Source organism: Mirounga leonina, unplaced genomic scaffold (assembly GCF_011800145.1).
Source record: "Mirounga leonina isolate KUSES-001 unplaced genomic scaffold, KU_Mleo_1.0 Mir_82, whole genome shotgun sequence".
NCBI classification, from domain to species: domain Eukaryota; kingdom Metazoa; phylum Chordata; class Mammalia; order Carnivora; family Phocidae; genus Mirounga; species Mirounga leonina.
In genome coordinates this window covers 47,619,507-47,635,900 of record NW_023270825.1, presented here as the reverse complement: position 1 = coordinate 47,635,900, position 16,394 = coordinate 47,619,507, and the positions used below count along the sequence as shown (strand labels likewise).

Here is a 16,394-nt window from a genome sequence, read left to right as displayed (position 1 = left end):
ATCTAGTCTTATAGGAACATGGCCAATCTTGCTTTTTCTACACCCCACCTATTTCATCTCTTCCTGAATTAAATTATTTTCATGCAAATCCTAAACATTACCTGTAAATATTTTAATAAGTTATTTCTAAAAGGCCTCTTTAAAACATCCCCACAATACCAGTATTCTAATTTTTTAAATTATTTTTTTAGTTTTTTGTTGTTCTTGTTTTTTAATTTTAACTGGCTCCATGCTCAAAGTGGATCTTGAACTTACGACCCTGAAATTAAGAGTCACATGCTCTACCAACTGAGCCAGCCAGGCACCCCCAGTATTCTAATTTTTTAAAAATCTGCAATAAACATTTTATATCATCAAATATTCACCATAAAACTTTTAGAAGAAAACAAAGGAGAAGACCTTTGGGATCTAGAGCTAAGTGAAGTAGAAGACACCAAAAGCACAATCCATATAAAAAAAATTTGATAAATTGGACTTCATCAAAATTAAAAATTTTGTTCTACAAAAGACCTTGTTAAGAGGATAAGAAGACAGGGCGCCTGAGTGGCTCAGTCGTTAAGCGTCTGCCTTCGGCCCAGGTCATGATCCCAGGGTCCTGGGATCGAGTCCCACATCGGGCTCCCTGCTCGGCGGGAAGCCTGCTCTCCCTCTCCCACTCCCACTGCTTGTGTTCCTGCCCTCGCTCTCTGTCTCTGTCAAATAAATAAATAAAATCTTTAAAAAAAAAAAAAAAAAGAGGATAAGAAGACAACTAACAGACTGGGAGAATATACTTGCAAACCACATATCTGACAAAGGACTCCTATCTAGAATAAAGAACTCTCATATAAACCATTTAGAAAATGGGCAAAAGCTACGAACAAAACATTTCATCAAAGAGGAAAGATATATAGATGGCAAATAAGCACATCAAAAGATGTTCACTACCATTAGTCATTAGGGAAATGCAGATTAAAACTACAAGGAGATATCTCTACACCCCTATTAGAATGGCTAACATTTTTAAAAAATGGTAACACCAAATGCTGGTGAGAATGAGGGGGAACTGGGTCACTCACACTCTCCTGGTAGGAATGTAAAACAGTACAGCCACCCTGGAGAAAGAGTATAGCAGTTTCTTAAAAAACTAAACATAAATCGGGGCGCCTGGATGGCTCAGTCTGTTAAGCGTCTGCCTTCGGCTCAGGTCGTGATCCCAGGGTGCTGGGATCGAGCCCCGCGTCGGGCTCCCTGCTCGGCTCGGCGGGGAGCCTGCTTCTCCTTCTCTCTCTGTCTACCACTCTGCCTACTTATGCTCTCTCTCTGTCAAATAAATAAATTAAAAAAATAAAAATAAAAGGCATCCTGAAAAAAAAAAAAAACTAAACATAAATCTTTGCCACCGTATAACACGCTCCACTCCAGTCAGATAATTGCTATAGGCCTTGATGGTGGCACAAATTCCTTTGTTCTAGTCTCACTCGTACATAGGAAAAACAGATCTTTGGGCTTATATCTTACCCAATTTGGGTCACATCATTGGTCTCCCACTCTTCCTCAGGCCATTCTTTGGATTGTTGAAGATGTTAAAGGATATAATGGTCTCTTTTTGAGTCCCAAGTATGGACTCCACTCATCTCAAGTCTTTCTGTAAGGGAAATTCTAATATTCAGAACCTGGATCCCAGGTGCATGACTTCATGTTTTATACTCTCTTGGGAAGCTCTGGTGTAGTTTTATAAATCAATACGAATATTTCTCAATGGATATTCCTTGTATGGCCCTACATTAAAAAACACGCCTACAGGGGCACATGGTGGCTCAGTTGGTTAGGCACCTGCCTTCAGCTCAGGTCATGATCCTGGGGTCCTGGGATTGAGCCCCAGATCGGGCTCCCTGCTCAGCAGAGAGTCTGCTTCTCCCTTTGTCCCTTCCCCCGCTTGTGCGTGCACTCTCTCTCTCTCAAACAAATAAAATCTTTAAAAATAAATAAAATAAATATAAACCATGCTTACAATGAAAAAAAATTAAGCATGTACTAAGTATGTCTTAGCAACTACACTCTTGGGCATTTATCTCAGAAAAATAAAAACCTATGTTCATACAAAAACCTGTACATAAATGTTCACAGCAGCTTTGTTCATAATAACCCAAAATTATAAATAGTCCAGATATCCTTCAACTGGTGAATGGTGAAACTGTATTACATCCATACCATGAAATGCTACTCAACAATTAAAAGGAACCCACTCTCATTATCGGCAACACCGTGCATGAAGCTCAAAGACATCATGCTGGGGCACCTGGGTGGCTCAGTCATTAAGCGTCTGCCTTCGGCTCAGTCATGATCCCAGGGTCCTGGGATCAAGCCCCGCATTGGGCTCCCTGCTCGGCGGGAAGCCTGCTTCTCCCTCTCCCAGTCCCCCTGCTTGTGTTCCCTCTCTCACTGTGTCTCTGTCAAATAAATAAAATCTTTAAAAAAAAAAAAAAAAAAAGACATCATGCTGTGTGAAAAAAGCCAATCTAAAAGGTTATATACTGTGTGACTCCACTTACAGAACATTCTCAAAATGACAAAATTTTAGAGCTAGAGAATAGATTAGTGGTTGCCAAGGGTTAGGAAGGGTGGAAAGATGGGATGTGAATATAAAGGGACTGTAACACAAGAGATGTCTTTGTGGTAATGAAACATTTCTATATTTTGTGGTGGCAGTTACACAAATTAACACGATTAAATTGCATAGAAACACACACAAATGAGTGCATGTAAAAACTAATGAAATCTAAACAAGGTCTGTGGATTGTGATAATGTCAATTTCCTAGTTTTGATATTGTACTATAGTTAGGTAAGATGCTATCACTGGGGTAAATTGGCTGAAGGATACATAAAATCTGGTTTGTTTTTTGTTTTTTTTTTCCAACTTCCTGTGGACCTACAATTATTTCAAAATAAAAAGTATAAACAAAACCTTCACTAGCCCTACTGTTCTTAAGAAAAGCAATCCCCAAATAATTGTCTATACACCCCCACTATGACTCACAAATCCTATCACACTCTAAGCCCCTCCAAACCACTAACACACAGCAGCCATTCAACTTTGAAACCTCAACACTTAATCACTCCCTCTTCTTAAAAAGCCTCCCAATGCTCTTAGAATAAAATTCAATGTGGTTAAAAGAAAATAAAATCCCTGCTGTGATGCAGCCTCTCTCCAGTGTCATTCCACACCATCTCTGTTCCACTAAGAACAGTCACACTCATCTTGTCCACCTTCTAGTTCTTGAAATAGCCAAGAGCTTTCCAGCCTTCAAGCCTTAGCATAAGCCACTCCCTCCACACAGAGCAGAGAAAGACGGTGGTTTCTAATGTGACCTCCGAACTTCAAATCACAGGACACTTACTGGTGCAGGCTTTGATTAGCAACTGAGCTGCTTCTCACAGGGGCAACTCTATGCAATGCTTGCCAGGAACCGACTGATTTAAGAACGGTTTCAGGTCTTCCAAGCAACACCAGGGATGTCAGCAAATGAACAGTATATTTGATTGCTTAGTGTGGTAGGTCCTTTTAAGCCTTAAAACGACCACGTACGGGAGAGACTAGGATCCTACTCACAGCTGAGCCTTTAAGGAGCTTAAGTAACCCACCTAAGAACTGAATAGGAAGTGGAGGGGTGGTATTCAAAACCAGAACTGCTCTAGACCTCTCAACACTGCCTTACTCTCTTCATCCCGCACACAAACACAACGAATGAATCCTACAAGGTAACTCCTGGGATCCGAGGTTGGAGCCCAGGCTCCACAGGATCCTGACCTTCTCTCACGCCCGGGACAGGGAAGTAGAGCAGGGGCAGAGGTCCAGCAAGAGGCACCTCGGAGAGAAGCAGTAGTAGCACAGGCGACGAGAGCGGGCCAGCGGCTACTCACCGGGTGCTGGCTCTACGGCCACCCTGGCACAGCGGCCAGGGCCTCCCCCGCGCCGGCCGGCACGCCGCAGAGAAGCCCCCGGGGACACCCGCGCGGGCCCGCCCGCAGGCACCGCTCAGGTAACGCAGCGCCGGCACCATCGCCTGCACCCTCCCCCGCCCTCCCTCAGCCCCCAGAACTCGCCACTCAAGCCGGACGCTGCGCGGCTCCCGGCTCCGTCTAGCCCCGCCTCCCACTCAGGGGCCAATGCAGCGCGTGCGACGCCCCACGTGGGAGTGGCGCCAGTGGCCAATGGACGCGCGCGGCGGAGGGCGAAGGGCAGGCGGGCGGCGCAGTAGACGCGGGGCGTGCTCGCTCCCTCCCTCTCTCCCTCCGGCGCTGTGAGTAGAGGAGCTAGGCCCTGAGCGAGGCGGCGTTAGGGTGGTGGTTACGCTCTGCCCTTTTCCTTCTCCCACTGCTGGGCTGGCTGAAAAGCGGGCCTGTCGAGTTGTGCATCCTCAGTCTTCACCGCCCAGCGTCGTCGGGGCTTTGGGAGAAGGTCGGGGCGTGGCGGGGGGTGAAGACTCTCCTTTGGGCGGGCCCAGCGGCCTGCCTGCCTCCCGCTCGGCCCGGCCCCGGCCAGTTGGAGGCCGGTTGCTGGCCACGGGCGGGCCCCTTCCCCCCGCCCCCCCCAGGCCGAGTGCCCACTGAGGGGCGCTGCCTGTCCAGCCCTAGCCCTGGCTCCAGACGGAGGCTCTTTGTCACGGCAACGCCTGGCAGCCTGCAGTCTTCTGGACTTGTTTTTGTGGGGCTCCTGGCCGTGTCCTTTCTCGGTGCTGTAGTTCCGGAGCGCCGGGAAGAACCGGACGGCTCGGTCTCTGCCATCATTTAGCAGTCTGCTACCTTACCGTAAATACTGGGTCGAGATACGGTTTTCAATATGCTGTGCGGGGCTGGGTTCAGCGACTCACCTGTATAGGTGTCTTCACCCCGTTTCCTTATCTGTAAGGTGAGGGAGGTGGGCTGTGTAATCCCTAAAAAGTTCCGTGATTCACTGTTACCGCGGCAGTTCAACACCTGTACTCTGTGCCTGATGGCAACTCTTAATTTTTAGGGTCAGAAGAGCTGAACAGAACAAAAGTAGAATGTTAAAAACTTTATTGCTGGGAGGACTTTGTTTGAATGTGGTTCCAGCCACTAGTCTGGTGGCTTGGGGAAGTCATTTCGCCTCTTCGCCTCATGCTCCTCTGTGAACTAGGAGTGAGAGTCGTGTCCCTCGCATAGGCCTGTTGCGTGGAGTACATGAGATAAGGCTCGTGGGTGTTTGGCACAGTGAATACAGTTGACCCTTGAAGAGCAAGGGTTTGAACTGCTCTGGTCCACTTAGAGGCAGATACTTTTCAATAAATACAGTACAGTACTGTAAGTGCATTTTCTTAAAATTTTCTTTTCTCTAGTTTACTTTGTTACAAGAATACAGTATATGGGGTGCCTGAGTGGCTTAGTTGGTTAAGCATCTGCCTTCAGCTCAGGTCATGATCCCAGGGGCCTGGGATGAGACCCACATCCGGCTCCTTGCTCAGGGAAGAGTCTGCTTCTCCCTTTCTCTCTCCCTCTGCCTCTTCCTCTGGCTCATGCTAACGTTCTCTCTCTCAAATAAATAAAATCTTTAAAAAAAAACCAAAAAATTCAGTATATAATACATATAACATGCAAAATATGTGTTAACTGTGTTATCTAATCAAACAGGCAATTAAATTTGAGGGGTCAAAACTTAGGCAGATTTCAACATCTGGGGGAATGGTTGCTCAAGAATCAACTGACTGGATAAATTACTGCTTTTATTATGTTTACATGATTATACTTCTTGGACAGTTGACTATTTGTGAAAACAATGTAGAATGTTACTTTTTCCTTCACAAATAAAAAAAATAAGATGGTTATTTGTTAAATTCAACTTTTTGTTTTGAGATAATTGTAGAGTCTCATACAACTTTAAGGAACAATAGAGATCCTATGTACCCTTTACCCATTCTTCCCCAATGCTAACATCTTGCAAAAATATAGTACAGTATCATAACCAGGAAATTGACATCGATACATTCCGTTGATCTTATTCAGATTTCCTCATTTTTACATTTGTGTGTGTATTTGGTTCTATGTAGGGTTTTTTTTAAGATTTTATTTTTTTGACAGCACAAGCAGGGGGAATGGCAGAGGGAGAGGGAGAAGCAGGCTCCCCACTGAGCAGGAAGCCCCAGGGGGGGCTCGATCCCAGGACCCCGGGATCATGACCTGAGCCGAAGGCAGACACTTAACTGACTGAGCCACCCAGGCACCCCAGTTCTATGTAATTGTTATCACATGTGTACATTGTTGTGTTGCCACCACAGTCAAGCTACAACACCCTACATCACCACAAGGGATTCCTCCCGGTGCCCTTTTAACTATACTTCATTCCTGCAGGGCACCCCCTCCCCAATCTGTTCTCCCTTTCTAAAATTTTGTCATTTCAAGAATGTTCTATAAACAGAATTATAAAGTATGTAACTTTTTGGAATTAGCTTTTTTTCACTCGGCATAATCCCTTGAAATACATCCAAATGGTTGTATGTATCAAAGATTTATTCCTTATGGCTGAGTAGTATTTCATGGTACGGATGTACCACAATAGGTTTAACCATTCACCCATTGACGGACATCTCTATTGTTCTAGTTTTTAGCTATTTGGAATAAAGCTGCTATGAACATCAGCGTACTGCAGTGAACCTGTTTTTGTTTCTGTGGGATAAATGCCTAAGAGTCCAGTTGCTGGGTCATACATATGATAAGCACATGTTTAGTTTTGTAAAAAATTGCCAAACTGTTTTCCAAAGTGGCTGTACCTTTATACATTCCCACCAGCAATGTTTGAGAGATCTGGTGTCTCCTCATCACCAGCAATTGGTGGTGTCACTATTTTTTATTTTAGCCATGCTGATAAGTCTATAGTGGGGATGGTTGTTTTTTAGTTTGCACAGGATGTAGTCGATTTGTTACTAGGTTAAATACAGAATTATACATTTCTATGGTCTGTGGTCAGACTTTTATGGGCCACTTGAACCCAAAGTAGTGACTTATTTACCATGTGATTTTGAGTACATGCTCCTTAGTTTAGCAAGGTGAAAGAACTCACAGTACACCTGCTCTTTGCATAAAATTTTTTTCTTCTTATCCTCTCCCCTAGGTTTGTACATTAATTTGTTTCAATTAAGTAATTTCAAATCAAGAGCCCACCTTACATTGATTCATACACCCCATAATGTCTTTGGTATGACATCTATATTCATGACACCACCCTCAGTTGAGAATTCATGTTAATCTTCCATCTGTGTCAGAACCCATAAGGTATTACTTCAATGAGCCCCATGTGATGTTGGCCTAAGAATGGCTTTGGGGAACTTCGCTTCCAATTCCTAATGAATTCTTCAGTTCCATTTCGTTAGACTTTATACACCTCAGGAATAAGAATTGGCGTCACTGATTTGCAGTGAGGTGGGGCTGTAATTTGGGGGAAGAGCTCCCCAATTCTAATACCACCCCATCGCTACAAATTTTATTTACCCTCAAGAACTAGTTCCTTAGTTCAGTCTTTTGAACCACTTAGTTTGAATAGCCCAGCTAAGTAAAAACAGAACTTCCACTTAAAAAAAAAAAAACTTACTGTTTTTATGCAAACGGAAACTCTCAACCAAACCTACTCAGAAACATTTTGTGTGTATCTTATCTTGAATTAAAACATTAGAGATCTGGCCTTCTCGAAGTTACAAGCACAATTGCAATTTTTAGAAACATGTGCTCTAAGCCAGATTCTGATAGTAAGAAGGAGCTTTTTAAAGTGGTTTTAGTTTCTGAATTATTTATTGCAGCAATAATTTAGTAGTGGCTGTTTTTTTTAACTTGCTGTTAACTTTTTATCATTAGAGCTAAATTCACCAACTCACCACTAGAGGTCTCCTCTTTCCTTATAGAAAACTCCCCGAGGTAGCTGCTTGAATTCATCTGCAATTTCTAAAATCAGTTACACAGGCACAGTTGAAAATGTAAAAACCTACCAATTTTTTTTATCTTTATTGCCAAGTAAAATTTTTATAGTCATGTTTAAATTATTTTAAATATAACATCTAATATTTTTAGAGGTCATAGTGGGTGTAAATTTAGCCTTTCCTTTAAGCTGAATTATGAAGTGAACCAAAATGAATCAAGTGAAAGTACTCAATTTTCACAGACCACTCTAATTTACCTGCTTAATAACTGTCTCTCTGGTTTTACCTTTCTCTATGGAAATATACTAACCATTGATGATTACTAATTAGCAAATATTTATTAAACTCTTGCATTAGGGGGATGGGAATGTGCTAGGTGCTAAGAAAAATAGCAATGAATAAGATGTGATCCTTGCTGTCCTTTTTGCTCTGCATACTTTCCTTTTTTTCCGGCCTAACTCAAAACCCTTAATTATCCTTTAAGACCCATCTCAAAAGACCTCTAGTGTGAAGCCTTCTCTTCACTCCCTCCTCTCGGCTCTCACAGAACTTGTTCATACCTCTATTAAGATATATTGCATATTATTTATTTGTTCTTATGTTGTCTGTCTTCATTAGACTATACATTCTGTGAGGATAAGGAACCTTGTCTTTGTCTCTCCTTTGTTGTTTTTGTAATCTTACCATTATATCTCTGGCACTAGGTATAGCAGACATTCAATTAATACTTATTGAGTGAATGAATGAATGGATGGATGGAGATGGCATTTGAATGAAGTCTCGAGGTTGGGTAAGATTTCCACAGACAGGATGGGGATGTGGGGCAGAGAGGGACAGTAAATAGGACAGCCTGAGTTGAAGCTGGAAAGCCCAGATAAATGAGATTGGCAGCCAGTCGAGTTACCAAAGGTGGGCACAGGTGGAGAGAGCTTTAACAAAAAGCCAGGAAGGGCTGAAAACAAGAGAGTGATAGCAGGGGGTAGGTTGCAGGAATGAAGGCAGATGATGGTAGAAAATAGATGAAGAGGAGTGCCTGGGTGGCTCAGTTGGTTAAGTGTCTACCTTCCGCTCAGGTTATGATCAAGTCCCACATCAGGCTCCCTGCTCAGCGGGGAGCCTGCTTCTCCCTCTGCCTGCCCCTCTGCCTGTTTGTGCGCGCTCTCTCTCTGTCAAATAAATAAAATCTTAAAAGAGATGAAGAGGGGAGATGATCCCAGGGTCTGTCCTCAGACCTCATCTCTCACTGTTCTAGAACCTCAACATCTTAAGTCACTTCTTGGCTTTAAGGCCTCTTTCTAGTCTTCTTTTTCCCCAGTTCTAGTACCATCCAGGACTGAGGAAAAAGCCCTGGACTGGAAGAAGGGAGAACTAGGTTTAAGTTTCAGTGCTGCCACCACTTAGCCATGAAACATTGAGCAAGTCCTTTTAAATGTATGCATTTATTAATACCCCACCTTGTTCCAGAAGGGATTTAGGGTGTCAGTAATTTTCTTAATATCAGGGCTTCAGTTTCCTCATCTGTAGATGGTCTAGGTAGTCTAAATTCATTCCAATTCTCCCATTTTGTGACTCTGATTCTAATGATTTGTTGGTTATCTCCACTTAGAAGTTCTGCTAACACTTCATATTTAGAATATGAAAAACTGGGGATGGAGGTGAGGGAAACCTACAACCTGTCCTCCTGACACTGACATGTGGCATCAACCAGTGACCTGGGACCAAAACTTAGTGTCCTCTTCAACTATTCTGGCCCTTGTCTCAGCATCTCACTGAGCCACGTGGAAACCACCCTGTAATGTCATTCCCATTCTTCCCCCACTTGGTCCTTTCCCATGGCCACATGTAGTTGAAGCCCTTGTTAGCTGTCTCTCTGTTCTGTTTTATTGACCCTCAATCTTGATGCTATTGTCCAAGTAATATTCTGAAGCATAGCTCTAACAATGCCAGTGCTCTTTGCTTAAACTTCAGTGACCCACCTGCCTGCAGCAGATAGTCCAAATTCCCTTGCTGATCATGTGAGACCCTTCCTGATGTGACTGTGCAAATTGTCTGCGTCCTCTTCTAAGGATCCCCATGTACTCACCAAACTGAACTACAACATGCCTTAAACGTTTCTGCCTCAGCTAATCACTTGACATACCTTCTCCCGTTGAAATCCTGGTCCGTTCTTATTTTAACTCTTTGAGGAATCTTTCAGGTTCTATCATTTATTTTAACTACCTGGTAACTTGTTTTAGCTCACTCACCCTGCATTCAGTTTTCAGCAGCTCAAAGGCAGAAACCACATTTCATTTATCTTTGTTTTCCCCCAACGTAGCACACTACTAGAGAAACTTGAACTGAAATAAATCAGATTGAGACTCAGTTCAAAAATCACTTTCTCAACTCATGGTTATAAATTTTTACAGCTGGAAATCATCTGAGCAAATCACCTTATTTTACAGGTGAGAAAACCCAGGGTCAGCGAGGTGAAGTTACTTGCCCAGTCTTTCCTAGCTGCCCTTGCATAGTTCTTCGCACTGTTCTGGTGATAGTACTTGCAGCCTTGGCATAGAGAGGTCTGTTTTCATGTCTCCTCTCCCTCCCTGGCTATAAGCATCTTAACTTTGACACACTGCTCCTAGGTGATTTCAGTTTGTCCTTTTGCTACTGGAAATGTAGACTGGGAGCAGAGCTGGTTTCAGCAAATATGTGGGTGCACTGCCTGGATGGACATCTGCTGGCAACACTGTGGGCAGACTCCAATTGAGGGGTGAAGAGTGAAACTTAACATCAAGGCTGGAAGGAACCTTAGAAGACCATCCAGTCCAGCCCCTCTTTTCTGCAGCAAAGAAACCAAGAAACAGAGACAGGAGTGACTTGCTCAAAAACTTTGAGTGGCAAATGACTCATCAGCTTTATTGGCACAAGAGCATTGACTTTGAAATTGTAAAGTAAGTTACTGGATATATGGGACTCAGATTGCCAGCTAATGATCTAATATGGATACTGTTTTGTGTGTCTAGATCAAATGATGCTGTTTGGAAAAATTTCCCAGCAGTTATGTGGCTTAAAGAAACTCCCATGGTCATGTGACTGCAGAAACTTCTGGGGCTGGTTGAATGCAGTGTTTAATAAGTAAGTTACTCTAACTGAAGTGAAGAAACGTGGGTATTATTACAGCTACATGAGTTCCCAGTAGCTAATTTGGTTATTTCTTGTATTTCAAATGCTTTTTTGTACAATGTGTGCAATAGGATCCTAATTTTATATAAAAACAAATAAAACATACACACAGACATTGAATAAAGACCAGAAAAATAGATTACAAAATATTAACTGACTACGTTGTAGGATTTCAATGATTTTCCTTATTTGTCCTTTTGATGCTTTTCAAGTTTTCTGAAATGAAAATATATTATTTTTGTAACCAGAAAAGCTCAGCAAATGTAATTTTAGAATATACTATGGCTTAAGGGATATAGTTAGCCTTTTGAATACTACCAGGGGGACTCAAGTTTTTCAAAAAGTGGGTGGCATACTTAGAAATACCATTTTGAAACTAATGAAACTAATCTCGTTGCTTAATACAGCATTAACATGACTAATTAGAAGAGTATATGTAGAAATTAATAAGTATCACTTAATGAGATTAATTTGAACATAGATTCAAAATTACTCCCTTTTATATTTTATCATTAATAAAAACAATAACCAAGTAGAGTCACTCACTCAATACATGGTTACTGAGTACCTCCTGGTGTCAAGCACAGTGCTACATACGAATCAATGAAGACTCATGCCTGCCTGATGAACTCATATAAAAATAATAGGCCTTGACTGAGTTCACTTGGAAACAAAAACAAGGGAGCAGGAGGAGCCATCGCATGTTTTTTTTACTGGCTCTTCCTAATATACTTATCTCCCTCCTCAGTCATTTGAAAGGAAAAGCTGTTGAAGCAGTGTATTTATGCTGATGACTAAAGTTAAGCAGCTAGTGATTATACTAAAAACGAACCGCTTTTGTTCTCTTGCCAACAGAGTGGATTATGAACGCATCAAGGATGTGGGACCCGATAGGGCAGCATCTGAGTGGCTGCTGCGCTGTGGGGCCACGGTGCGCTACCATGGCCAGGAGAGGTGGCAGAAGGACTACAACCACCTCCCAACCGGACCTCTGGACAAATACAAGATTCAGGCGATTGATGCCACCGACTCTTGTATCATGAGAATTGGATTTGATCACCTGGGTAACTACCCTGTCATTTGCTTATGGGAAATGTAGGTGATTTGCAATGACATTTTGTTGCAGGTGACTCACTATTATAGTCATAGGTGTGTTCCTTTTTGCCTTTCCAGTACCATCCAGTCTTTATTTCTGTGTGTGATTCTTTAAAATTAAATAGAGGTTACAAACGCCTTCTTCTCCTTTCTCCCTTCACTAAGCTTGTCTCTGCATGCCTTTATTTTGTGCTTATTGGTTTAAAATTCAAGGCCTTGTTTATCAAACTATTTTGGTCAAATTTCCATCATTTGAGAAACTCTCAGTAATGTAAGAATGATCATACCCATACATTTTCTGCTTGCGTGGGCATTTCTTTCCTCCAGTACTTGGGCATCTGATTACAGAATGGTCCTGTCCATCAGCACAACCTGTATAGTGAATACCTTGTATGGTTATTAGGGTAACTCATCATCCAAGTCTTCCGGGGACTAAGAGGTTTCCCAGGACATAGGATTTTCAATCCTAAAACCAGAATAGTCCTGGCCAAACTAGGACAGTTGGTTATCTTAATGGTAAAGCAGGTTCCTAAAACGTATCTTTTATCTCCCAGAGGGCCTACAGCATGTTGAAAAAATAAGACTATGCAAGTGTCATTATATTGAGGATGACTGTTTGGAGAGACTTGGTAAACTTGAAAATTTACAAAAAAGCATATTGGAAATGGAGATAATTTCATGTGGGAATATCACAGACAGAGGCATCATTGCTTTATATCACTTAAGGTAGGTGGTCAGCGCCAAAATGGAAACTTGATAATGAGGTTAAAATGAATAATTAGAATTTAAATTAAAAAGAATTTTTTTTAAGTAAACTCTATCCATAGTGTGGGGCTCGAACTCTCAACCCTGAGATGAAGAGTTGCATGCTCTATCAACTGCGCCAGCCCAGTGCCCTGAATAATTAGAATTTAAAACAGTTGAGGGGCGCCTGGGTGGCTCAGTCATTAAGCGTCTGCCTTCGGCTCAGGTCGTGGTCCCAGGGTCCTGGGATCAAGCCCCGCATCGAGCCCCGCATTGGGCTCCCTGCTCAGCGGGAAGCTTGCTTCTCCCTCTCCCGCTCCCCCAGCTTGTGTTCCCTCTCTTGCTGTCTCTCTCTGTCAAATAAATAAATAAAATCTTTCAAAAACTAAATAAATAAAACAGTTGAGAGGTGGCGCCTTTTTTTAATTTGGAAAAAATACATAAAATGACTTAACTTTCATCTGTAATACTGTCAAACAGTTAAAATTATCAACCTTAATACATTGTTATTGTTATATTGCATTTCTTAGGGGACATCTCTTTAAAAAAGTATTTACTTAGTAAATATATTTGGCTGCTGCGCTGTGGGGCCATGGTGCGCTACCATGGCCAGGAGAGGTGGCAGAAGGACTACAACCACTTTATTATTAATTAAAATAATAATTATTTATTAATAATTAAGGCACCTAGCATGGTGCCTGCTCCAATAAGCGGCCAGTGGGCATTTGCTATTATGCTTCCTCTCCATCTTTTAAAGCATTTTTTCCCCATGTTCTGACAGTAACCTCAGTATCACAGGAAGTTTGGGCGCCTGGGTGGCTCAGTTGGTTAAGCAACTGCCTTGGGCTCAGGTCATGATCCTGGAGTCCCTGGATCGAGTCCCGCATCAGGCTCCCTGCTCGGCAGGGAGTCTGCTTCTCCCTCTGACCCTCCCCCCTCTCATGTGCTCTCTCTCATTCTCGCTCTCTCAAATGAATAAATAAATCTTAAAAAAAAAAAAAAAGTATCACAGGAAGTTTAAGAAATTTTATTTTGTTTTTTTTTAGTAATTTCTATACCCAATGTGGGGTTCGAACCCATGACCTCAAGATCAAGAGTTGCATGCTCTTCTGACTAAGCCAGCCAGGCATTCTCCTCCTGCTTTTTTTAAGTTTCTTTCTTTTTAGTAGAGAAATTTTAAACATTGGAACCAAAAGTAGTAGATTGTTTCTTACATTAGTTGAGGCTTTGAGGCTTCATCTTTTAATGAAGTTCCTTTAAGAACTTCCCCAATTTTTTTCCCTTTCTAGATTAAGACTCATATTTCGTATTTCACATGCAAAGGACTTCTATGCTATAATACATGTATAGTATTTGGAAAGATTCAGCTAGAATTATTGATGTAATTCAGAACAACTAAACTTCCCAAGGTTTGGCTTAGTTCCTAGCATGAATTTCATTTAAAGTCGCATTCTTAAAATTGCTGTTCTAAGTCATTTTGAAAGTATAGTATAGTGTGATATAAGTACATTCTGTGTGTCATTTTTTCTAAAAGCCTTTAATGGAGTTTAATTTTAATGCTGTAAGAGTAAAGGCCAACTGTAGTACTTTTTTTTTTCCTTCTTTTTTTGCAGAAACCTCAAGTACTTGTTGTTAAGTGATCTTCCTGGAGTAAGAGAAAAAGAAAACCTTATCCGAACCTTTAAGACAGCACTGCCTTCTCTGGAACTAAAGTTAGACTTGAAGTAAAATAATAATATTCGATAGATGTCTTATTTCAATATAAAGTATCATTTGAAATTGTTGACCCTAAACAGCAATAAATATTATATAATCATCAACAGACCTTAAGGATGTTATATCATGACATTTCAGAAGCAGAGAGTCCATCATGTAGAGAATAAATATTCAGACTTGACTCAGTCTATGCACATTAAATCATTTTAAGAAAAATGGAAACCAGGTAGCAGTTTAATTCTAATGTATTCCTCATTTTATATATCTATGTAGATAACTCTTATGTAGATAAAGACAGAGTTCTTTAAAGTGATTTAGGGCCCCTGGGTGGCTTAGTTGGTTAAGCATCTGCCTTCGGCTCGGGTCATGATCCCAGGGTCCTGGGATCGAGCCCCTCATTAGGCTCCCTGCTCAGCTGGGAGCCTGCTTCTCTCTCTGCCTCTCCCCATGCTTGTGCTCTCTGTCAAATAAATAAATAAAATCTTTAAAAAATATATTTTAAAAAACTAAAAAAAGTTATTTAAATGTGCAACAGATATTCTTTATTGTACTTTATCAGTAATTTATAGGACTGTTACCTTTTAAAGTTACTGAAGCATGCTACTATAAATGTACAATTATGAGAAACTGAAAGCTAAATTTCAGATTCATTGGTGGAGCCAATCATAAAAGGCGGTCAGTGGTTGTTGAGGCATTCATATTGCTTCCCAGGATTTGTATGCATTTCTCATGATCCTACATTCCTGTGTTCTTTATAACATACACTTTTCTCTGGCTAATTTGTCTATTTTGTAAGCTTAGTCAAGGGTTTTATTAAAACTAGACATAAATATTTGGCTGAATTGAAATAGTTTTGCTGACTGCAGTAAAACAGAGGAAATGATCACGAAGACCAGCACAATTATACTTATTTTTTGCTTAAATTAAAATATTGCTTTAAATAGAAAATTTTAACAGGTCAATTAGAAACTAATTTTTATTCCCCCACACATCTTGGATACTGCTTCCTATGGGCTCAGGGGACATCAAAAAGAAGTGCAAAAAAAAAAAAGGTAGAAGCGCAAAATTCAGTTTATATCTAGAGAGCAGTGACAAAGTATCATATATGGATAAAAACAGATCTTTATTTTTACCTTGAAATGCCCCTGGTTCTATTACTGTTAATTATATGCCAACTTGTTTGTAGATTTCTGTATGTTTGGTTTGAACATTATGCTCTTAACTATAACCTTGACTAGAAATAATTTTAAAATAAACACTGTATGATGCAGCATTTGGGTAGAAAAATGAACTTTAGTTGTGTTTAGAAGCCAGCTTATGTAAATAGCACATGCCATAATTGATATACTATTTACAAATAGAATTGCCACTGTCAATTATAAAATCAGAACACAGTAAATTAAAAAAAAAAACAAGACTAGGATGTAGAACAGTCTCATGTGAAACAGTGGTGAATCCATGCTGAATGAAGGACTACAGATGTGGTTAAATTAAGCATTGGTACACATTTAATAGAACTCATTAGAAAAAATGAACGCTTCCATCTCAGATTTGTTTGATTATTGTGTGGTGAGGCAATGGATTTACCACAATTTAGTCTAGAACTACTTTTGTATTCTGAATGGTTTTCTATAGAACTACTGAATGAATTAGGCAGTTACAGTCATCTGCCTGTCAAGTGCATGGTTTTGGGTTAAAAAGGAAAACAAAATGTCAACAGAAGTGGGATGTCCTTCCTTGTCATTTGAATCAAAGCCACGTGAGAA

The 16,394-nt window shown here is 41.0% G+C and overlaps 2 protein-coding genes across 6 annotated transcripts in view; one reads left to right on the top strand and one right to left on the bottom strand.

Moving 5' to 3' along the window:
* The window catches only part of L2HGDH (L-2-hydroxyglutarate dehydrogenase), a 44,067-nt gene extending 39,977 nt beyond the window's left edge, over positions 1 to 4,090 (bottom strand). The window contains exon 1 of the mRNA XM_034993313.1: positions 3,905 to 4,090. Coding sequence (XP_034849204.1) covers positions 3,905 to 4,044 — 140 coding nt within the window. The 5' untranslated portion in view covers positions 4,045 to 4,090. The remainder of the gene's footprint in view (positions 1 to 3,904) is intronic.
* Positions 4,091 to 4,182: 92 nt separating this feature from the next.
* Positions 4,183 to 14,732, top strand: DMAC2L (distal membrane arm assembly complex 2 like). Of its 5 annotated transcripts, none has more exons than XM_034993316.1 (5): positions 4,183 to 4,284; positions 10,914 to 11,025; positions 11,929 to 12,137; positions 12,723 to 12,894; positions 14,526 to 14,732. In XM_034993316.1, the coding sequence occupies exons 2-5, from the start codon at positions 10,919 to 10,921 to the stop codon at positions 14,638 to 14,640; spliced, it is 603 nt and encodes a 200-aa protein (XP_034849207.1). In that variant the 5' UTR covers positions 4,183 to 4,284; positions 10,914 to 10,918; the 3' UTR covers positions 14,641 to 14,732. The 5 variants fall into 5 exon arrangements, with proteins under 5 accessions (XP_034849207.1, XP_034849209.1, XP_034849208.1 ...); XM_034993318.1 differs by lacking the exon at positions 4,183 to 4,284 and adding an exon at positions 4,307 to 4,792; XM_034993317.1 differs by lacking the exon at positions 4,183 to 4,284 and adding an exon at positions 4,799 to 4,892.
* Positions 14,733 to 16,394: the final 1,662 nt, after the last annotated feature.

Excerpts from the sequence above, each read along its gene's own strand:
- DMAC2L (XM_034993316.1), top strand. The coding sequence starts at position 10,919 with ATGATGCTGTTTGGAAAAATTTCCCAGCAGTTATGTGGCTTAAAGAAA. Across the intron at positions 12,138-12,722 it reads AATTGGATTTGATCACCTGG|AGGGCCTACAGCATGTTGAA; the intron begins GTAACTACCCTG and ends TTTATCTCCCAG. Across the intron at positions 12,895-14,525 it reads ATTGCTTTATATCACTTAAG|AAACCTCAAGTACTTGTTGT; the intron begins GTAGGTGGTCAG and ends CTTTTTTTGCAG.